The sequence below is a fragment of the Fragaria vesca genome, linkage group LG4 (assembly GCF_000184155.1).
Source record: "Fragaria vesca subsp. vesca linkage group LG4, FraVesHawaii_1.0, whole genome shotgun sequence".
Classification (NCBI taxonomy): Eukaryota; Viridiplantae; Streptophyta; class Magnoliopsida; order Rosales; family Rosaceae; genus Fragaria; species Fragaria vesca.
The window spans coordinates 23099716-23122526 of NC_020494.1; the positions used below are offsets into that span (position 1 = coordinate 23099716).

Below are 22811 nucleotides of genomic sequence, written 5' to 3' on the forward strand. Positions count from 1 at the left end.
AAACCACGTTTTCAGCAGCTTTACAAAACACGGCACACGTGAGTTATTTAAGCTCGATCGCGAGTAAAATAATAAAAGCAACGGATTTTTGATGCTAGGATGGTTCACAATATGTTATGAGGCATTTAGAAGCACAGAGGAATTTAAAAAACCACATGTAAAAAAAAGTGAAATTTTCTAAAAACATGTGTGCTATAACAAGCGGTTTTGGCTAAAATCGGGCGAAACTTGAAAGAATGGGTAATACGTATTTGTTTTTGAAAATTCAGGTTCCTGAGGTCATTATGAGAATAAATTATGAGAATAAACTAAGGCAAAACAAGTTTGGAAGCTCACTCAATACCTCACTATCATCCAGAAACAATGTTTTAACCTTGTGGAAGCCTATCCATGACCTAACCAAAAAAATTCAGAAACTTCATTTTTCACTCAAAATCGTGGGTAGCACACGGTTTTTGGGCCAAAATTGCATGTCCTTATTTTCCAACCAATATTTTCTCAATCGTAAATCATAATTTTTAAACACCTCTCAAATTGACGGAACTCAAAAACCTCGACCCGATTTTTTAATACTATTTTTAAAAAATGTTTTATTTAATATTCCCAGACTTTTCCAAAAGATTTAGTTTAGAGCCCAAAGCAAAAACCCGGCCCTTGGGCCTCCATTTGTACAAAAGAGAAGCCCAAAAAGCTGTTTATACTTGCACTAGTCTAACACAGTCCGAAATCGAAAGCAGAAATGGCGGTGGCGGGCGGCGAGAGTGAGCTGAGCGAGAAGAAGGAGATGACGCCATGGGAGCAGCACTCCGCCGTCATCAGCATCCCTCGCTTCGACTACAACGCTCCTTCTTCTCTTCTTCACCACTCCCACTCCGGCTTCCTCATCACCTGCCCCATCAGTCTGTAACCGTCTCTCTTCTAATCTCTTGCTTCATATTCATTACTTCCGAAACCCTAATTTCTAATCTAATCTCCGCTCTTTTCGGTTTTCCAGAGCGCGAGAAAAGCGCCACTAAAGAAGCAATCTCCCTCTTCGCAAAGGTAAAAATTAAAAAAATTAATAAAAAAAAAAAAAAAATACTTCTTTAGTATCCTTCTTTGGTGATGAACGGTTAAAAAGTTTGTGTTTATTTTTACTGTTTTACAGTATATTCAGTGCGGTAATAGTACTGAAGAAAATTTGGTTTCTAAAAGAAGGAAGATTTCGGAGGAAAATGTGGATGGTGATTGCGTTAATGGTAGTGAAGGTATTGAGTTCTAGTTGGTTAATTCTGTTCGATAACAGCGGCTTTCGGTTTTTTTTGTTGTGATGGGAATTGTTTGTGATCACTGTGTCAGGTGGTGATGTGGAAGAAGGTGCTTGCTCTACTGTGAAGGTGGATACAGATGGAGAGCGAGGTCCTCTTCTTAAGCTGGTTAAGCTGACAAAGAGCGGTTTGCTGCTTTTCATTTTCGGCAAAAGTGTTTCTCCTGATGTGGTTGGGATTGTTTCGAGGATTGTTCAGTCTGTGGAATCCGGGAGCTCTGGTTCACTCCTGTGAGTAGATAATTTGGCTGTTTTTTGTCACATGCGTTCTTATAGAGATAGTTTATGCGTGTTGTTTTTAGCATTGTTATAAAGTATTAAGCTTCACATATACCTGCATTTACCAAGCTGCATTCAAAGTTGGTTGCTTTTCTAGTGCTAGGTTGCTAGGAAGAATAATTGCATGAAAAGAAGAAAGATGAGACGTATAACAAATCATAAAGCTGCAGTTCAGTATTAAAAATCCTTAATCTGTTAGTTGAACCTAGTTAAAGAAACCCTTTGTTGAAGCTGTGCTTCATGTTGTGTTATTTTTGTATGTTGATGACTTTTCGATCATCAACTCAAAGAGAGGAAGAAGTAGACCAACATGCAACTTCAAAATTCTACCAATTACTAAAGAGAGACGAGCAGAGACTAAGCCTCAGTTGCACTCATACCGACCTTTCAAACATACTAGCTATTATCTCCTAGCTCAAGTTAGCATTCATTCATAAAAGAGTATAGCAGAAAGGGTTATTGGGTATAACAAGTCTACTTGCTTTGTAAGTTTTGGGTATGTACTATATACAGTATTAACAATTTGCAGTTCTTTGGTGCAGTTGGTGTAATCGTATTTTCCCTATCCAAGCTACTTGCAGTTTGAATGAAAAGGAACTGCGTGAAGTTGTGTCAAAGCTTGTTCTTCAATTTGTGAAAGATAATCAAAAACTTGTGCGGCCCATAAAGGTAAAATCTGTCCCTCTGTTACCAGCTTTACTAGATATCCATTGGTAATGGTTATTGTGAGAAGTCTATGATGGACATTGTTGGTTTTTTTACCATCTAGATGTCTGGGGCTCTACATGGATATAAGTAAACCAACTGTTAACTTTGATGTACCAAAAACAAAAGAAATACAACAATTTTCTTTCAGTCTTTCCTCTCTTGTCTAAGTAAATCAACTGTTACCTTTGATAACAGAACAACTTTCTATGCTTGGTCCATTGATACATTGGTATCCTCATGTCAAATTGTGATCTGTGAAACAGTTCATTGTCTATACTCGTTACTTTATTATACGCAAGGATCTGTTTCTTCAGTAATCTATAAAGGGGGCTTTAATTAGTGTATGGCGATTATAACATGTTTCTTTTTACCTGATTTTGTAGTTTGCAATTGGGTATAACAGAAGAGGAATAGAGACAGAATTGAACACTCCAAAAGAAACCCCCAATGCACTTGAGTTGTTGGACCGTAACAAATGCTTTGCCTTGGTAGCTTCTGCAGTGAAAGATGTTGTATCAGATTCAGTGGTGGACCTCAAGACTCCAGAGGTGAAATTTCCTTCCTTTCACATGGTCTCATTTCTGTAAGAAATTTACTTTGGCCTATATATGATGTTTGTTCTAACTACTGGACTAAATTTACAGCTCTCTGTTCTTATTGAGCTACTACCTCTTTCTGGTGTACCCAAAGGGTCTTTAGTGGTTGCTGTATCAGTTCTTCCCCGAAACGTTGTTAGTGCAAAGCCAAAACTATCCATCAAGGCACTGGTTTCCGATACCAAGACAAAGGGTGAAAAGGCAAGAAACGATTAAAATGTTTTACTCCAACGTATCGAGTATTAAAGGGGTACTTGTGTTAGATATGTCATAAATTTTGATTCAGCTGATTGTGCAGTTGTACCACATCTGCTCTATAATTTGGCCGTTTATTTTCTTTGTCTGGTCCTTCAGTGGCATTCCCTATTTGTTTCATAAGTCCTATTCTATCATCACTTTTGAAAGAGCAAAATTTATGAGGCATCAGTGTTGCTAGAAGACATGGTCATTGGGATGAAACTGATGGAAAACTGTCTTCAATCTCTTCTTTTTTCCCTTTGTTTCTGTCGATTCCATTTAAATTATCCTTGGTGCAGTAAAACAAGGTTGGTGAAGCAACTGAGAGATGCAGAAAGAAAAATGTATATGCAAAATGCCTTTCTTTAGTCTAAGAATGGGCAATTCCTTGGTGCAGTTGATGAACTTATCGTTTCTTCAAATCCAAACCTACTTTGTCGTTTTGGTTGTAGAGATGATCTGACCATAGGTATTTTGCCCTTTTGAACATTGAGCATCAGCCATAAGCTAGAAGCCAATAATAGCATACTGGGGGCAATGCTCAGACTCAGATCCACATTTTATGTGAGAAATGATTGAGACATTGATGTGTCGCTCTCTCCTTTATATAATTCCTTGACCAAATGTACAATGTCTCCCTGTCGTCAACATGGATATGCTTCAAGCTTTTGCTTCCTTTTTCACATGGGTTGGCTCTGTAACTGTAAGCAAATGGTAATCTGCATGGTAAAGATCATTCCGGTTGTTTTCATTTACCCGAGGTTATTTATTTTTACTTCATCTTCTAGTTGAAGGTAGCAGTTTGGTAAAGGCAAGATAATTTTTTTGATGTGGTGGTGTCTGCTATCAAACAAGTTTTATGCGATTAGGTTTGGTGGACCTGAAGTCTCCAGATTTCTGTCATGAATCGGATTCTGAACGTGGAAGGGACCATGCGTTAAACATTACAGTGAACTGAGTGAAGTGAAGGGTAAAAGGTCCGGTATCATATTAGAATACTAAGAGGTTTTTAACACAGAAAACTACCCCTTTAGAATCAAAAGTGGGATTTCAGTAACTAAAAGCTAAACCTTACTAAATCCCATGAAGAACTCCACTCGAGGAACTAGCCCAAAATTAACCGAAAGTCCTAAATCCCTTCGACTCAAATCTACTAGGCTAAATCAGATGAATTTTTTTTTTTTTTTACAGCTGACATCAGTTACCACAGAGGGCAATGGAAAGATTCAAATCGACACCACGATTTGCCGAAGAAAAGGTGGAACAATCTTTATAGTTGAATCCTGATATTGCACCACCAATATCTTCACTTGAAGAAGCAATGCTCGTGTTAGAAGAGGGATGATGTAACGAGAGAGACAAGGATAACTGACAGTCACCACCTTCTTTGTGTGCTCTTCCTGTATTCTCCTGTTTATGCAGTTTCGCTTCATGCTTTTCATCAATCTGAGGAACAAACAACAGCATATCAATATGCAGCATACGGCCATAAAAACAAAATAGTAGACTGACAAAAAAAAATTGTTTAAAAGTTCATTATTCTTATAAAATATTGTTTGTTTTCTGTGGCATTAACAACAAAACGTGAACTCAAAGAGATGAAACAAATATGCTCTACGATTCAATGCAGTGAATATGATCCTAGTGCCGCGAAGCTTTTCCTGTTTCTAAAGAAGCAATAGTATCCTATCCTATTTACTGAGGACCATTTTGAATTTTCTGTTTGGCTCACTCATAATAGAGGAGAGGGGGTCCCTAGTTTTTTCCCTATTTATTCACACAAAACAGAATGGACCACAGAATGTAAATAGTTTCTAGCAACCGAAACGTGCACAGCAAATTTCTGTACAATGGTAGCTCATGTAAACGACAAATCCACAAGAACAATTGCCCTTGTAAACAATGTAGGATCAGCGCTTAAATTGCTGCACCCCACAACTGGTTTTCCAGACTCGTCAGTGAACAATTGAATTCAGAGGGGAATGCAGGGAGGAGGAAAACAAGAGGAAGAAGGATAAAAAGAAGAGGTCCTCCATTTTCCCATCTAGTAAAAAGGGAAGGTACAATTTGGACTAAGACACTATGTTAGAATCTGCCAAAAGCTATGAACTACTACTGTTAAGCCATACACGTGACGTAGGTTGACTTGAAAAATGCATGTTCATGGTGGTTGCAAACTTGGAAGGAATACTATACACTTCATTGAAGAAAGTTTGAGATTGAGAATAATTGAAGCAAAACAATCTGGTACCTTGAAGAAGTCAGATTCTTGAAATGCAGATTTGAGGAAGGGGTTGTTGAAGTTGTAAAGATAATGCTGCGGCTGTGACAGAGACACACCGTTTGCCAGCACCAGGCCATAATGATCATAAGAGTACGGTGCCGTTTCATGTGTTGTTTGGCTCCATTGCTGCTGCCTCTCTGAGATTGAACAGCTCGTCGTCTCGATTCTAGCTCTGTAAATTTTGAGAATAGTTTCCAACAATAAGAAAGAGAAATATAAACAAGAAAAGCAAGCAAGCAAGTTCAGATAAAGAAGCAAAGATGAATGCCTTTTGTTTTCTTTCTCTATGACACAATCCTACTTTTTTGACATTGTGATTAGAAGCCTGGAACAGCATCTGAACACCTTCCCCTACTTACTAAAGGAAACTAAAGTAGTGCCTAGAGGCCTAGCAGCTGAACCCATATGTATATATATACTTGAATATAGCTAGGGGCTCACCTTTTTGAATGGCTGGGATCAGTGTAGATGGCCTGAGGATCTGATTCTGTGATGGGTTTTGACCGGCGGGGAACACTGTAGATTACCTGAGGATCTGATTCCGGGATGGGTTTTGAAGCCGAGAGAAACCCCATAACATTTACTTCATGATCAAGACATCCATCACTATGCTCTTCAAAACTTTGCTTTCTTTGATGTGTTAAACTCTCATCTGAAATTTATTAAATAAAGAACATTAAATTCTATTGGGAAGAAAAGGCAATTTTGGAGAAGCTTTGGTGACAGTATGAACTGTGAGGTCTGAGAATAATGGGTTTAATTTTCATGTAAAGTGCCAATACTAGGACATGGGAAAGGAAACTGGTTCACTTTTCCTCACACCCATTTGGGGCATCAACCAAGCAATAAAAATGAAACAATAAATGAGGTAATGCTGCAGTATCATTTCAAACAATTAATAAACCTATGCTCTCACTGGACAAAGCCCCAATGAAGAAAGATCATACAAAAGACGGACCATTACCAATACTGGTAGTGCATATTACACGTACAATTGTGAAAGATCAAAACTTTAACAAGGGCTGTGAAGAAACGGATACCTGGTGCTCTACTAAGGTCACCACCCCTCATGCTTCTAAACATCTGATCAAACCAAAGAGAGGAACAAAAGAGTGAGTGTTGAATATCTTAAAACTAGAGGAACAAAAGCACCATAAAGATGGACTCGGAGAAACTAAAATAACGAGAGCGAAATGAACCATTTACCTGGAGATGGCTTTTGACATGAGAAATGGTGAGTCCTTTGACATCCATGATTTGAAGAACAAGCTTTGGTGTAGCCTCTGGGTGGAAGAAAGACAGGAACCGATTAAAGGTTAGAAAACAAAAACATAAAACCCAAAAATTAAGAGAGCAAAAGAAACTGGAGAAATAGATAGAAGAGAAAAAGAAAGTTGCGTACTTTTATGGCCTCCAAGCCTCTCGATGGCTTGAACAAAGCAGTGATGAAGCTCAGGAGTCCACCTCAGACGAGGCACCTTGGATCTTATATAAGGCCTAACAGCACCATTTCTTCCACAGCTGCTACTAGTACTCATTTTTGTTTCCTTGAGAAAGTTCAAAACAAACCCAGATAGAGCAAAATCCAACCTTTTTCACCACCTGAGTCTTCCCCAAGCTTCTTCTGAAAAAAAAGTCCTATAATTTGTTCTGATCTGTCTAGCTCTTGGGTTTGGTTGATAGTACTTGCTCCTTTTTTCAGATAAAACCTCTCAATGACTTTAAACTCTAGCTCAAACCGGTTGGAAGGGTGTATCTAGGTCTGTGGCAGCTAGCAATAGAAGCACAGCCTTAAAAAGAGGAGAAGGAAAGAGAAGAAGAGAGAAGAGGAGGAGAAGGAAGAATCTGATGAGGAGAGAGAGAAACAAGAGAGAGGGAGAGAGATCACGAGAAAAGGATAAGACGGAGCTGAGAAGGTCTGCAAATTCCTTAAAGAGTCTGATAATACCTCTTGCTGCTGGTCCGCCTGCACTCTCTCTCTTTTGCCTTGCACTGCACTCTCTCTGTCAACCCCATTTAATATTTTCTTACTGCTCTATCAAAAAACCAAAAAGAAAAAAACAGTGATCGAAATGAAATGAATTTACTGTGTCTCACAACTATCACGAGAGCTTCTAAGAAGGGCGGGCTTGCTTTCTGATCTTTTACTACTTATCAAAATCATTACCCCTATTAATTCTTCCTCCTATAGCTATAGGGCATTCTAGCTAGCTAGCCAGTACTCCTCTCTCATATACACAACTGCTTCGCTTTGACCTTTGTTTCTCTCTCTCTCTCTCTCTCTCTCTCTCTCTCTCTCTCTCTATATATATATTAACTCGTCTCTGAATTCTGATACATACGCCAACGTCGTCATGATCACAAAAAAAGCCCCACGAAATTATTATTCTTTTGTCTTTCTCTCTTTTCGTTTTTACGTTTTTTTTCATCCGAAAGAAAAGAAGAATTCAAAATTGATGCATGGGGCTCTTCTTTGCGTGAGAAAGGACGTTTTTGCCCTGGTAACTTGTCCCTTGTTTTGTAGGGCAAATCAAATGCATATAGGGGAGCTTGAGTCCAAAGTAGTGGGATGATGGGATCTTTGGTGAGGACATGGAGTGGTCCTTGCTCCCTTGGGATGCCCCTAAAACTATTACTTTACAATTTCTCTTCAAATTCAATTTGCATGTCCTCTCTATTTTATTTTCTTGCACACTTATGTTCTATGATTGAACAAGTACCGTGCCTTCTTCCTTCCTGTATATTTATCACAACATTTATAGGCCATTGTTGAAGTCGCATGACTGAAACGTTACGGGTTTGAATTAGTAGATCTCATGCAAGATAAGTTAAAATGATCGGTTTGACAAATTGGGGCATTATTAATTATTGGGTATCTCTCCCTAGCTAAATTCAATTACTAGAGTGATTACGTCGACTTGTAATTTATTTTAATGTAATCACCAACAAAATTACCATAATTGCCTTCAAAGTTGAACATGAAGTGGTCAAAGTTGAAAACTTTTACTGTTCTGGCTACATTGAGCCTATTATTCCTATAGAGACAAACCCTTTTACGTCAAATTAACTTTAAAACTTTTAAAGTCAACCAAAGGATACAACACTCCAATCTTGTGAGATCACGACCCTCCAATCTTCAGGCGTGATTTGATTTGATTCAAAGAGGAATGAACGGTTGGGATTGCGGGAATAGACAAGACGTCAAGTAAAGACAAGAAGGGGGTAGTAATTTTCAGTATATGGAATTTAATTGGATCATACTTCAAATCAAATCATATCATCAAACGCATGAGTTGAGTTTTCTTCTTTGCTCTGCTCTGCTCTGTCATATCATTCCATATATGCTCTCGGTATGTGCCGAAATTCTAAAATTCGGGGACGGTGCCGACTATTGAAAACCCTTGTTAGGTTTTGGCATTTGCATTACTACTTTTTGGTGGAAAGGTTGAAATGTTTATGTTTTAGGTATTATCTTAGCCATGAAGTTGCGACACAAATTGGAAACCAACTTGGTTTGGATCAACTCTATCAAAATTGAGCTCTTCTTGTAGCACAGAAGAAGAAGGAAGAAGAATGGAAACATGCAAGTTAATTATTGGCAAGTTCTTTTCTTAGCTTCCTAGAATTATATTGTAGACATTATTGTTCTTTTCTTCATTAGATAGACATGGTTCGGATTCAAGGAGAAGTCCCTCGAGTTTGTTTGAGTTGCAAAAGTGGTCATCTTCGTGCTCGTGTGGGTTATATAAGATTAGAATGATGTTTCTTTACGTTTTTCATTTTGTTGCTGACAACGTACATAAGTAGATAGGATTTTGTTGAGTGAAGAGCAGGAAGACCGTAGAGGGTGGCAAGGCTAGGGTAGCTACTCATATAAATTTCCTTCTAGGGTGGCTTAATTAGTCTGATCTATCGAGGACAATGAATACAAAACCAGTAAAATACAAAATTGATGACGTTTAAATCATCTAATTAACCTAGCTAGCTATCATCTAATTTTCGTTCGTTATTCAGCATAAATTTATAGATCGAGGAAGATAAATTGAACAGAGATAATTTTGTGGCTAAAATTTTAGTTAATCTTGGACATAGGCCGAGTAACTTACGTGGCCGTAAGGATTGATGAGTGTGTTTCCCCGGAAACGTCGTTTTCAGCTCTTGTCTTTAACATTGTAAATCTTGATTGCATTAGAGGTACCTCCATATAATATATTATTTTCTTTTATTAATAAAAAAAATATAGTAGTTGATCGACCATAGTAGATAGTAAGCATATGACGGATGATCGAGTTATATATAGCAGAGTTTCCATGAATCGGAAACATATTTGTATGGGATTGCGATTTCTAGGCTAATTAGCATAGTTGCAACGTGAAATCGTTTATGTATATGGCCGGTGGATATATTCTTTTTTGAGGAAAATGACAGACAAACTAGCTAGCTGTATCTTGTATTTCTTCGATATTTTTTTTTTTTTTTTTTGGTTGAGGTATTGGAAGTTCGTTGTTGAGCCTTCCAAGAACGAAAGAGAATTGGATGATAAATAACAGAGAATGAAACAGGCTAAGCTGGGCGGGTACGTATGATGATGGACTAGCTTGGTCCATGGATCGCGTCGAGATTTCTTTGTCTCAAAGTACGTTATGCTCTGAGAATATATTTCGAGTCGTTACGATCAGCAGATCGACCTCATCCCGGCCTCGAAAATCAGAATATCAAACAAAAGTAATATATATGTATATTGGTCCAGATAGAAGAGCCAGAGTAAGAGGTAATAATCGATCGAGTATATATGACATACAAGGATTACCACTGCAAAACGAAACGTGCATTAACATGCCTGTGCTGTTGAACATGCAGGTGTTTGCTGTGTTGCTAATGCCAATAGGTTCTTAATTGGGTTGAGTATCCTGGATATGAAATTACATTAACTAGATTATTGGTTTTAATATACGTAAGAAACTAACTAAGAAGTGTAGAAATTGAAAACACAGGGCTAATTAGTAATTACATTGTAAATGCGTATATTAGCAATATTAGCAGCAGCAGTAATCTAGCTTAGGATCATAAGGTGGGACGAGGGGTAGAGCCAGGTAAATTATATATGAAGATGAATTCGGAGGACTCGAAGAGTGGACCGTGCATGCCCTACTGTGCCCTGCACTGACGTTCCTTTTGAATTGAATTGAATTGAATTGAATAAGATGTTGTTTTGTCTGTGTGTGAATTTAGCGACAGTAGTATTGTAGTGTATTGGTATTGGCAGAACTAGAACAATGATGGAAGTGTCAGGTAGAGAGAGAGAGAGAAACAGAAGAAAGGAATGATGGAAATTCCTGCACAAATGGAATGATGCATTACCCTATTCTCTCTCTCACTCTACTCGATCGATCTATGGATCCAAATAAACCAATTCTCTTCTTTCTTTTACTGTTTATTTTTAGTTGATCTCTTTTCTTTTTATTTGGTCGGGATTTTTTTCCCCTCTGACCACTCTGAGGCTCTGAGCTGAAATTCGTGCATATTATAACAGTAATGTAAGTAATTTTTGCATTTTTCTTTTCCTGCAGCACAGTAAAGTAAGAGAGCAAACAGTGAAAACCATAATCACATAGCTGGCCTGGAGCAGCACGACTGGGTTTGGCCTGGTAAAAGTAAAAGAGATAGAGATGCAGATGAAGATAAAGACAAAAAGTAGAGTCAGAAGGATTGAAAATGTAAGGGGGAGACGGCTTCGAGGACGCCGGTATATTTGGCGTGTGCAGGTGAACGTAAATGTTCCTCGGCAATCGCGTTTCTACCTGTACTTGTACAGTTATACGTATCTCTATCATATCTCTCTCCGTATCTGTATCTCTCTGCATGGAGATACGAGGAGAGCATATATATCAGTAGTAATTATATTTAAACCAAAAGATTTTACCAAAAAAGAGTGAACGGATGGGAATGGGATCACGAAGATCCTCTTTGATGATATCCAAAATGAATGAACGAATCGAGTCTTCCTTCCTTCTTGTCAATCTTTTCTTCTTCTCATCTTCTGGGTATTTTTGACTACGCTACTATCCTTCCTTCTTCGTGACTACTCTATGTGAGTAATCAGAATCAGATAATTAAACTATGGCCGTTGCTTGGTTAATCAAAAAATTAATTTGTAATGGATCGATGCAGCAGGCAGCGAGGTAGCTAGACTGAGAGAGACATTAAGCTAGTGATTAATTAACTAGCTAGAGGGAGGGGAAGGTTGAGAGAATTAATGTAATTTTGTGGCGGGGCTGCTGCAGTGTTTAGGGTTTTACACTGGTAAGTGATCTCGTTGAAGCTATGTCGCTGCTAGCTGCATGATAAGTCTCATCAGTCGCCGGGCTATGGCTAGAAAATGATGACGTACGTAGACTTGGAAACAAGACTGATCGAGAGTAGTAGCAAATAGCTTCCATAGGTGATGTGATATATGATTTGATATACGATATGATGGGTGGGTGCAAGAACTGATTTTGCACATTCATTCTGTGTTCCCCAAACCCCACCCAATGCCCCCTTAATCAACTCGATCATCCTATACACTTGGGTTCATGGTGTTCATATTCTATTCCTCCCTGGCCCTAGAGCTAGGCCAGCTATGGATTCTATATTCCATATTTCCATGGCATGCATCATCAATTTCCTTCTCAACGGAACATTGATCAAACTGCTATGTATTTATTGTCAACGCACAAACGCACCATCAGTAGTCTATCACTAAAGAGGCAGCAGCAACCATCGGATTCCATCCCCTCCAACTCGGTTCTCCCTCCATCAGAAAGACAGAAAGTCAGAAATTAATAGTCATCAAGATTCAAGACTACTTCTGCTCCGGCCAGTACGTGCTCCTGCAAGTGAATTTTTCCCCCAGTGTCTGATGATTAACTGCAATTAAAGGATACCAAACTATGGTGATTAAATCTTTGTTGGATATATCCGGTACAGCAATACTTACGGTCTATAACAATAGAGCAAATACTAAAAGTATTTTCAACGGTTTCTCTAAAAAAAAAAAAAATTTAAATAAGGAAGCAAAAACTAAAGTCTCTAAAAAAATTTATGTTCTAAAAGCAGGTTCCCTAAATTGTTTGATTTTCTCTATTTTAGAAAATATGAGATCATTTTTCACTCCAACAGCTTCCCTATCTCATTCTCTAAAATAGGAAAAGAGATGAAAGAGAAGCTTTACTTCCCTATATTTACAGATTCTCTAAAAATATTTAGGGAAAGAATAATTGAATGTTGCACATTCTTCAAGACTCAAAGATAAGAAAGAAAACATAATTTATTCTAAAAAAATTAACTTTTATATTTTTATACTTATTATTATATTGTAAATAAATATTGTTGTTGTAATAAATATTTAAATCTTTAAAATAGGGAAATTGTTGGATTTAGTATACAAAATTTTTAGAGATTTTGAGTTTTACTTCCCTATTATGTAAGAAGCTCTTGGACTTGCTCTAACTCCAACAGTATTTTGGAGATTTCGGTATTTATTACAACAATAAAAAATGCTACATAATTATCAATAATAACAAAAAAAATCATATATTTCATTGTAACATAAATTACCCAATAAAATATTCTAGATTTTTTGTTCTTATCGTTAGAGCACGTGAATAATTAATATTTGGGGAATGAAGACTTTGTTGCAGATTTGGGGAATAAATGTTTATCTTTCTTCTCCATCCCCATTTTAAAGAATGAGATGAGGAAGCTGTTGGACCACAAAACAACGAAATATTCCCCAAAATTGATAAAATAAAAAAAATAGAGAAACTGTTGGAGATGCTTTAAGTGAATCATATTTTGAGCATGCAACCACATATAGTTCACCTTACATGTCAACTTATGCGACATATACATCATCATTTCTTTTTCGTATCATTTCAACATCAGGTATGAACACTACGTTGAGAATATCCAAAATGAAATAGAAGTGTTGGAAAAGCGTTCAACGTACACCAATAAACAACATGCATGATAGAAATCGAAAATACTTGGACGAAACTTTATGTATAAATCTCTTTTTGACATGTTAAGGAGCAAAGTCTTTCATAATTAATTCAATCTTGCCGTGAGCACCAAAAGAGTGAAGAATGATTAAACAAAATAATTCAATCTTGACTTCTCATTCTAAAGGCATCAATTAGTAGGTAGAAAGCTTGAATGATATGGTTTCTTTATCGATCTTACGAGCTTTTCAGGTTATAATTATTCTATACCTAGCTTTGGGCATTTCGTGTTCACAACCTCGCATAATAAATCGAAAGTTAACTCATATCAGGTAGAATGTTTTACTCAAAAGTTGGAAGTTTGCAGAAGAATTATACGTACGTACTTCTTTTGTTCTGTAGTCGTTTCTGGATCGAAAATGGCAATAAGAACTTGCCACCCTTTGTCATATACGGCCATCACGCATACCAGAATTGATCGACGTTTGTTTATCTACAGACATGCATACAATTAATACTAAATTAATCGAACGGAAAACCATGATTATATATCGGATCTGGCTCTATTAGTAGATTCCATGAATGATCGAATTGTTTTTCATTTTAGAGTATTAATGAACTAGTAGCTAGCGTGTGAGGTTAATATTACATTTACATACATATACGTGGATCAAATAATATGATGAACGCACACTAATCATGCAGATTTCTAGCTCTCACTTGATCAATTATTATAGTTAATCATATATAATACTGTGTATCCATGCCATATATCATTCCTGCAGGTGATATGTGATCATCTTTTTAGAACATAGGATTCGCATGGATTGACTTGTTTTAATCTTGGAGAATGAACTCAATTGTGTTAGTTGGATTGACTATTATAATCCATAGTATCATTCATGTCAAGTGTGAAAGAATCGGAACTCGATCCATGCATGGCCTGGAGAGAGTTAGCAGTTCCTTTTAGAAAAACACCAGTACAGTTCTACTGGTGATGATCAGGTCAATGAATTAGGTTTTAGGTTTGACGATTTCCTACCAAAAGAAGCAAAAGACTACCTTTTTTAATCTAAACTCAAGGCATTACTTACTTCCCCTCCACAATCATAGTCATATCATATCATATCATATAAAATGTGGTGCCATTTTCTTCTCCTGTTTCCGTTCTCTCCTTTTGGAAAGAAGTTAGGGACTGAATCCCCGCAGCAAGAACATGCATGATGATCTTAAATTCTCTATGCAAAGTTTGACAATGTACCGCTTGCAAATCCATGTCTGTATTTTTTGTCCGGCCGCAAGAAAAAGATGGCCACCTAGCTAGCTCACATATTATATAAACACCCACAACATCCATCTGATTCCTAAGTCGTAGCTAGTTAGCTCGCTATCTAGACGAGAAACCAACAATTTAATTTTATAAAATCTCTATATATCAAACCTCCATCGAAAAAGACATTAGGTTAATCAAGGCAACGCAGCTTGTTTTTCTATTATATATACGTAGAAAGTTGTAGCTGGGTATATATTTGATTAATTCCATTATCATTGTTCATTTCTGGAGCCTGGACTGATCTGCTGGGAACGAATGAGGAGGAGGAGGAATGATTGGAGAGGATGGAGGGGACGTTCGGTTCCCCACCATATTGACTTTTGGTAGCTCAAGACATCAAATTAGGTGAAAAAACTTTTAACTTTTGCATCAGTCAAATTCCAGTTCATCGTCAAATTCTTTCGTATCTAGCCTTTTGGCGATACCTGCTGCCTCATCTGTCTCTACATGCATCTACTCTGAATCTCCTGATTACAATAATCAGATCAATCGGTATACTAGCTAGCTAGAAACAATGCAAGTTTGATCCAGCAAAAGAAACACTGATCAGGATGGACCTTCCAGATGGTTTGGTTTCTTTGGAAATAAATTCATCTAGAAGCTTGTTGTTAATTTAGTGTATTTAAGATGAACCCTTAGATAGATAAAAATATACAGTTGGATATATAGTTCACCCCAACAGCTAGCTAGAACAATAAATAATTTTACTAATGTTTTTGAAATGCAGGTTGATGAAAGCCTTATATGCACGAAAGTAGGTATATATGGACGGACCTTCATTTCCCTAGGGTTGACATGGTTTCCGCAGCAAGCTACTCCATTTGTTATTCTTAGACAGTACTCCCACATTTTCTATGTTAATCAAAGCCAAGCTTTACTACACTTTAACGCAGACAGAAAATGAATTTCGGAAATGAACTCGTGGCCCTCTTCTTTCTACATCATTGTTGTGGATAAATGATAACGTTGCCGATCTTAATTGTACCCCTCAAGTTTATATATACAAGAACGAACGAGATTATAGATCCTCGTAATTTCCAAGTTGGAACCGACCAAGATCTTTGTCTGTGACTCTATGAACCCAGCTAGCTTAATACGCAGGTCAAAATAAGCAGCCAGCTTAAAATGCATAACGTATATAACTTGTATGCCATGCGACCTGCGTTAGTACATATATACATTCTAATACCCACTTTTTTCTTGCATTTGTTTGGCTGGACATGACTTTGTGATCCATCTTGATTACAAGCAATTATCACATGGTCAAATGACTCGAATCTAGGGAATATGTGACGATTAAATACGTAGGCTACCCCAAACCACCAAGTCCTCGATCGAAATGGAATTAGCCAATTAGGTAGTCGAAAACTTGAATTGAATGACACAAAGTTTGAAATTAGCTTAGCTAAATTGTGTTCTTGCTGTTTCTTTCCAGGGCCCAATCCCCTAAGGTGGCCATGTGCTCGATCATGCACGTAATAAACTGCCATGCAAGGGACCACCGGACGAGACTTGCTAGGGTTGTCCGGGAGAAATTATGAAGATGAGTGGGAGATGGCCTTAAGCCCAATTGCACCCTCAGAAGAAGCCCAATTCATCCACTATGTTCCATGACACAATCACTGTAGGGTGTAAGCCCAATTATATCATCAGACCAGAAAAAGGCGCCCAATTATACCCTCTGACTAGAAAAGGCCCAATTACACAGTAGACGTGCATTTTCCAGTAAATATGATTCTAGAGTGTACCATAGCAAAACGAAATCATCAATTACTCCTTCCAGAATATCAATACAAAATCCAGCAAATGAGGAATTTAATTTATTCAATATGTTGAAACTGGTTGCACAACTGGGAAAAGAAAAGGACAGTCTATAACAATTCTCTCAGTACAGTTCCAGGAAATTCATTATCATTAGCGGTGAAAAGCATCAAATTATCCACACCTCACGAATTTAAGCTTCCTGTTCAAAATTAAAATGGGAGTTATGAGGTAGGAATCAATAAAACAGTAAAATTCAATTAAAAAAAAACATGACAGGTTAGTGTAAAACTTGATATTTTAACTAGTCATAAAACATGGCTTACTCGTAACAACCTGATATAAGGTCTATAAAACCTGATATAAGGTCATCAGTCTATTCTACAGCCCTCTGCTTCCACATAAAAGTTTGACCAGAGCAATTACTTAAATGAACGAGTCACTAGTTTACAGAGTTGCATATACAAGAGATTATGATACCGACTCATCAAAAACTATTCCATGAGAAGGACCAAAGCAAGCCCCACAACAAGCACATTGTCCTCTTATCACAGATAGGACTGAACCTAAAATCTTTACCCTTAACCTCATGCCTAGGGCTCATGGGTAAAGAGTTGTACAATTCTGAATCCATCACTTTACTTTAACCAAATATAAACTAGTATACCCATGAAAGTACAAAGAGACAAGTTTTACCATTATTCAATAGTTTGAGTCTTTGAGACTCCCACACCAATATTCAATAGTTTGAACCTAAAATGTTTACCCTTAACCTCATGAGTCATGCCTAAGGCTCATGGGTAATGACTTACCTGTTTCATATACACAGATGATGGGTAACAATACAGAAATTTACTTGAAAAATATTGGAGACAGTTTAAATTCCAATATTTGTAAGCTTATTGTTTGGCAATGTTCATCATAAAAAGATTATGAAATCTCTACTTTCATTGTTGGATCCACCAATCCTGGTCCCAAAGTTCAAAATAAAGAGAAAAATGACTCAGACGGGCGAGAGAGAACGAAAATGAACTCAGATCGTCTCAATTTCCCTTCATCAATTCGAGAACAAATCAGAAAATACGGAGTTTGAACAGACAAATTTCTCAATCTAGTGCCTAACACATGACGCATGACAGTTAATTGGGCTGCCAGATCAATATGACCGAATTCCCAATGAGCACAGTTCTCTTTACACAAATCAAATTCTATTTTCAATTCAGATGACCTGAGCAAAATGAGGGACTTCTATTTCTCGCACAAAATCAAACAATCCTATATCGACCTCTCATATCAAGTATCCGCATACAAGCTTCCACAGATGAGTGCAACAAAAGATTGTACCACAGACCAGAAGAAACACAAAAGATATCTCAATCTCTAACAAACTGAAAATAATAATACAAGAGCGGCCTTATCAAGTTCGGGACACCCCCACACAATGTCAGCTATTAAAACTCAAAAGTCCCTCCCCATGTGCTCAAACACAAATCCTACATTCCAATCCCCTAGTAACTTCACTCATACGTATGCCCCCGCCCTGTTCCACTAAAAGATTCCATACTGTCACAAATGCACAAACTCCATGCTCCTACATTGATCGCAAATCCGCTAACTCAAAATCACACCAACCTAAATCACAGTAACTAATCACCTGCAAAAACCCTAAAACCGCTAACGATTACGCTTAAACTCTGTGAATCAACAAACTCTACACACACAAAACATCAACATTTGCTCCTAAAAAAAACATGATCACAAAATTCTCAGTAACAAAAAAAAACACAAATCCATAGCCGAAATTCCGAAATTACCCTTAGGCATTGGCGGTCTTGGGAATGAGAGGGAGGGCGGCGGGCTGGCCCTGCGGAATCTGGGCCTTGTGGCTCTGAGCCTCCTTCTCTTTGATCTTCTGCATCAGAAGCATCCGCTCCATGACGAGCTCGTACTCGCACTTCTCGTACACGTGGCGCTCGCCCCCGCACTTCCACGGCAGGTACATCTCCGCCTGCCGGCACTTGTTCAGAGGAATCAGCAAGTGCGCGCACTGGTCCCGATACGCTATCGGCACCTTGTTCTCCACCATCTCCTCCTGCGTCGCTATCATCTTCTTCGTCGTTCCCTCCGCCGCCATTGCTAGGGTTTCCTCCTCCGCGCTACGACGTCGTTTTGGACTTCTCAGAGTGAGTTTCAGGTGCCGATTGAAAATTGAGCACGATGCCGTGAGCTGTTCTTATTCTTCTTTTCCTTTATTTTCACTATGGGCCGCGGCCCAAATACTACAAGCTGACCCGGCCCATTTATTTATGGTTTAGGAGTAGTTAGGAAGAAAGAAGTGTGTGCAGTATTGAATAAAGAGTACAGTTCAACTCTTTCAAGATTACCCTAATCGTGTAACATTGTTTAATCCTTAAACAAATGTATAACTTCCATTATATAGAGGCCATTAAATTGTTGATACATGTTTAAAGGGAGCTAATATGGAGAGGAAAACTCTGCTGCCTTCTAAGAAGTTTGTAAAATTTGAGTAGTGTTTTAACTTTTTGGCTGGTGTGAGTAGAAATGTAATGATGTGTGTTGGTTTTGAATTGTGCTAGGTTGGTGAACAAAGTCGCGGTTATAACCGGGGGTGCGAGAGGGATTGGAGCTGCTGCGGCCACGCTGTTTGCGCAGAATGGCGCGCATGTTGTGATCGCCGACATACTTGACGATTTGGGAGCTGCGCTGGCTGAATCTATAGAGGGACGGTACGTACACTGCGATGTGTCCAAGGAAGCTGATGTTGAATCAGCTATTGAGCTTGCGCTCAGATGGAAAGGCCAGCTTGACATCATGTTCAACAATGCCGGTATTTCTGGTCCGTCGGGGAGTATAACCAGTCTTGACATGGGAAAGGTACAGCAGCTGCTCTCGGTGAATATTTTTGGCTATTTACATGGGATTAAGTATGCGGCAGCAGCTATGATCAAAACCAGAACAAATGGGAGCATCATCTGCACATCAAGCTCTGCAGCTATCATGGGAGGCCTTGGAGGACATGCCTACACGTTGTCGAAGGAGGCCATCAATGGACTGGTGAGAAGCGCAGCATGCGAGTTGGGAGTCCATGGCATTCGTGTGAACAGCATTTCACCACACGGGGTTCCTACAGAGATTTTGGTCACTGCCTACAGAGAGCTTCTTAGGAAGGAGGATATGCAGGCCGAAGATGTAAGCAAGATTGTGGGGGAAACAGGGAGCTTGTTGCGTGGCAGATGTGCAACCGTGAAAGACGTAGCAGAAGCTGCATTATTCCTTGCCAGTGAAGACTCAGGGTTCATAACAGCCCATAATCTTGTCCTTGATGGGGGTTATACTTCTGCTACCAGTACCTTGAGTTTCATCTATCAATCTACCAACAGGGAATAGTCATAGATACGATGTAGCGGACGTCGATCTTACATAAGCATGAAACTGATTCCATCGAGTTTTAAGCATAATGAGTATTCTCTTCTTCAGGTAGTAGTAGTAGTTGCAAAGTACAACCAGAGGTTGGAGAAGCACACAGAGAATCGAAAAAGATAAACCCAGAAATGAGACATCACCAAGAGTGTTCAGAAATAAGTCAAATAACAATGACAAAATGCCGGAAGATATGTTCCAACTAAACTGGCATTCAGGAGTGAAAGAAAAAAAAAATAATGCATCATAAAGAATACCAAGCTGCCAGAGACAAACATCGCTCTGCATTTTTTTTCCTTCATATAATTCAAATTGGACAGCTACTGGATCAACTAGAAGGATAAATATGATAACCTCATCTACAGAATCTTCTACAAAATTATTGTTCCAAAAACAAGCAGAAAAGCAAATACGAAACATGGTTTAATTGTAATACCGAAGCTATGTAAATGATGACTAAAAACAGCTAGTTTGTGAAGGGAGAGAATAAGCTTCCAATAAACAAGCTCCCGAGCAACGGTTGATATCAAAATTAACTTCAAGCCTAAATCTTGATGTTGAAGTAATCATGGTCGAAGTGATGCAAACGTATGTAACCATCTTCACCTCCACTTGAGAAACTGAAAGTAAAATAAATACAAAGAAAAAGATTAGACAAACTGAAATATCAAAGGTATGTTCAGACGTAATGAAATTCTTCTGTGTACGACTAACACAGACACGCACACAGATTACAACCCACATTAAGACTGCAAAAAACACTGATCCTCTATATACAAACATGTAGAGGCCTAGTGAGCAGGCGATTGAACCATACCTTTTACCATCAGGGTTGAAAGCCAAAGCATTGATAGGTCCAAAATGCCCTTTAACACCTCCAATCTCTTCTTGAAGAATCTAAGGCATATGACAAATGGAAAAACATCATGTACTGAAGTGGGCAAAACCAAAAATATATAGAAGTAAGAATAAAATTTACCTTATCATAGAATTTGGCTTCAAATTTCCCAGCACGATGATCAGTCGTGGTGACATTGATTGCATCCTGACCACCACCAAGTACAACCTGGGAAGCACAAATCCAATATCATGTTTAAGTCTTTTAAACCGTAACAGAAAAACAATACCCAAACAAGAGACACAAAGGGACTAAGTTGCTCATGACCAGTAAATCCAACTTAATACTATACAATAGACACTAAAAGCAGAAAGTATTCTATATGTACTGGTAGAACGCAAATTCCCATTTATGTACACGATAAGATTAAAAGAGTTCAGCTTACGTGATTGAGAAGAGGCGACATAGCAACTGCATTGACTGGACTCTCAGTCCGGTATGTCTTGATAAGAGTCAATGTCCTAGTGTCCCATAGCTAAACATTCAAATCAGCAAAAACGCATATTCAGTAAACATTTAGAAACTAACACTTCCACAAACTACAAATAATCTGCAGATAAATAGATACAACAGATAATCTACTACAGTTAAATAGATTATGCGGAATGTCACCTTGGCAGATTTATCAAGGGAACCGGTTAGGAAGTGTGAACCATCAGGAGACTTTACTAGCGAAGTAATTGTTTTTGTGTGACCATCCTCCTTCTGGTTCTCTTGAAGTAGCTTTCCAGTCTGCGAATCCGAAACAACCGTAAGTAAAACTTAACCGAAAATAAGCCACATTCTCAATCCAAGCATTCGATGATTCGATAACAAAGCTAATAATCACCTCAGAATCCCAGATACGAATGATAGCATCTTCTCCGGCGCTTATTATAGTTCTGTTCAACGGCCCCCACACAGCTCTGTTGATCTTCATCCTCCCCTGAGGAGTAATCTTCAGTGTCAGAATCGACTCCGCAGTCTCTGCACAAATCGAAAGCAAACGATTAATTCATATTCAAAATCAAACACGAATCCGAAACAAAGTTTGAATAAGATTAGATGACTACGATCTGCAGGATCGGCGGCGATGCGTTTGACGTGAATAGCAGAAGTCTGCTCCATGAACGGATCGGTAGTGATGACGGCGAGCCTATCGCCGACGGAGAACTCAACCGACCTCGTCGGAGAGTCGAAGTTGAAGGTGAAGACCTGGTGGCCGGACTGGACATCCCAGAGCTTGGCGGTCTGATCCGCGCTGCCGGTGATGAGGCGGGAGGAGTCACGTGAGACGTCGCAGCACCAAACGGCGCCGTTGTGGCCGCGGTAGGTGCCGAGGCGCTCGCCGTTGTCGGCGAACCAGACGTTAGGGGTGTGGTCCTTGGCGCAGGAGAAGAGGAGGTCGCCGTCGCGGTTGTACTTGAGGAAGGTCAAGGGCCTCTCGTGCCCTTTCATCAGAATCGGCCTCATCTTTGAGAGCTACGGCGAATCGGACGATCGAGAGCGACGGAGGCAGAGAGAAAGAGAGAGTTTGGGAAGAAAGGTTTTAGGGTTTGCTGGTTAAGGCTATCTATCTGGTTCTGTGAAACTGAAAACTTTCTAGGGTTCTGGAAATTATAATTCAAGGCCCGTTTTATAGCCGATTGGGCCTTATTTTCATGGCCCATATTGTTTTCTAATTCGCATAGCCGAAGTAGAGGCTTCTCTAGTTGAATTTATGTTTCTTGGATTTGTTTGGAATCCTTATAAACATTGCATTGAGTACAATGTAGGCTGCCGTGTCATTCTGACTCAATACAATAGTGATAAGGATTCCAAGCAAATTTAAACAAGATTAATCCAACAGAAAAGCCAGATCCAAAGGTGAGGATTACCTATATGTTCTTTAGGTATTACTTGCTACTTCTAGTACGTTTTTGATTGATTAAACTTGTGATTATCATGCCCCAAACCTTTTAAATTCGTTTACATGTAAAAGACAGAATTACAGTACTAATAAAATGC

General features: G+C 38.6%; 5 protein-coding genes across 5 annotated transcripts; 2 read left to right on the forward strand and 3 right to left on the reverse strand.

Moving 5' to 3' along the window:
- Positions 1-717: 717 nt before the first annotated feature.
- LOC101308960 lies at positions 718-3262 on the forward strand. The gene is made up of 7 exons (XM_004297745.1): positions 718-899; positions 995-1041; positions 1148-1247; positions 1339-1537; positions 2128-2254; positions 2677-2841; positions 2938-3262. Exons 1-7 carry the CDS (start codon positions 740-742, stop codon positions 3103-3105), a joined length of 966 nt encoding a protein of 321 aa, XP_004297793.1. The 5' UTR covers positions 718-739; the 3' UTR covers positions 3106-3262.
- Positions 3263-4091: 829 nt separating this feature from the next.
- Positions 4092-7687, reverse strand: LOC101309246. The gene is made up of 6 exons (XM_004297746.1): positions 6813-7687; positions 6617-6693; positions 6451-6493; positions 5852-6062; positions 5378-5582; positions 4092-4572 (listed from the first exon to the last, which is right to left on the reverse strand). The coding sequence occupies exons 1-6, from the start codon at positions 6946-6948 to the stop codon at positions 4324-4326; spliced, it is 921 nt and encodes a 306-aa protein (XP_004297794.1). The 5' UTR covers positions 6949-7687; the 3' UTR covers positions 4092-4323.
- Positions 7688-16534: 8847 nt separating this feature from the next.
- Positions 16535-18704, reverse strand: LOC101309537 (NADH dehydrogenase [ubiquinone] 1 beta subcomplex subunit 7-like). The gene is made up of 2 exons (XM_004297747.1): positions 18301-18704; positions 16535-16688 (listed from the first exon to the last, which is right to left on the reverse strand). Exon 1 carries the CDS (start codon positions 18618-18620, stop codon positions 18303-18305), a length of 318 nt encoding a protein of 105 aa, XP_004297795.1. The 5' UTR covers positions 18621-18704; the 3' UTR covers positions 16535-16688; positions 18301-18302.
- A 262-nt stretch (positions 18705-18966) lies between these two features.
- LOC101300143 (short-chain dehydrogenase reductase 2a-like) lies at positions 18967-19894 on the forward strand. The gene is made up of 2 exons (XM_004298589.1): positions 18967-18998; positions 19084-19894. Exons 1-2 carry the CDS (start codon positions 18967-18969, stop codon positions 19892-19894), a joined length of 843 nt encoding a protein of 280 aa, XP_004298637.1.
- Positions 19895-20077: 183 nt separating this feature from the next.
- LOC101309826 (eukaryotic translation initiation factor 3 subunit I-like) lies at positions 20078-22372 on the reverse strand. Its single transcript, XM_004297748.1, has 7 exons — positions 21878-22372; positions 21655-21791; positions 21438-21557; positions 21211-21300; positions 20907-20993; positions 20745-20824; positions 20078-20547 (listed from the first exon to the last, which is right to left on the reverse strand). Exons 1-7 carry the CDS (start codon positions 22275-22277, stop codon positions 20472-20474), a joined length of 990 nt encoding a protein of 329 aa, XP_004297796.1. The 5' UTR covers positions 22278-22372; the 3' UTR covers positions 20078-20471.
- Positions 22373-22811: the final 439 nt, after the last annotated feature.

Excerpts from the sequence above, each read along its gene's own strand:
- LOC101309246 (XM_004297746.1), bottom strand. The coding sequence starts at position 6,948 with ATGAGTACTAGTAGCAGCTGTGGAAGAAATGGTGCTGTTAGGCCTTAT. Across the intron at positions 6,494-6,616 it reads ATGTCAAAAGCCATCTCCAG|ATGTTTAGAAGCATGAGGGG; the intron begins GTAAATGGTTCA and ends TGGTTTGATCAG. Across the intron at positions 5,583-5,851 it reads GATCCCAGCCATTCAAAAAG|AGCTAGAATCGAGACGACGA; the intron begins GTGAGCCCCTAG and ends CAAAATTTACAG.
- LOC101308960 (XM_004297745.1), top strand. The coding sequence starts at position 740 with ATGGCGGTGGCGGGCGGCGAGAGTGAGCTGAGCGAGAAGAAGGAGATG. Across the intron at positions 900-994 it reads CCTCATCACCTGCCCCATCA|AGCGCGAGAAAAGCGCCACT; the intron begins GTCTGTAACCGT and ends TCGGTTTTCCAG. Across the intron at positions 2,255-2,676 it reads AACTTGTGCGGCCCATAAAG|TTTGCAATTGGGTATAACAG; the intron begins GTAAAATCTGTC and ends CTGATTTTGTAG.
- LOC101309537 (XM_004297747.1), bottom strand. The coding sequence starts at position 18,620 with ATGGCGGCGGAGGGAACGACGAAGAAGATGATAGCGACGCAGGAGGAG.
- LOC101309826 (XM_004297748.1), bottom strand. The coding sequence starts at position 22,277 with ATGAGGCCGATTCTGATGAAAGGGCACGAGAGGCCCTTGACCTTCCTC. Across the intron at positions 20,994-21,210 it reads TGTCGCCTCTTCTCAATCAC|GTTGTACTTGGTGGTGGTCA; the intron begins GTAAGCTGAACT and ends TGTGCTTCCCAG. Across the intron at positions 20,548-20,744 it reads TTCAACCCTGATGGTAAAAG|TTTCTCAAGTGGAGGTGAAG; the intron begins GTATGGTTCAAT and ends TTTTACTTTCAG.
- LOC101300143 (XM_004298589.1), top strand. The coding sequence starts at position 18,967 with ATGGAGAGGAAAACTCTGCTGCCTTCTAAGAA. Across the intron at positions 18,999-19,083 it reads ACTCTGCTGCCTTCTAAGAA|GTTGGTGAACAAAGTCGCGG; the intron begins GTTTGTAAAATT and ends GAATTGTGCTAG.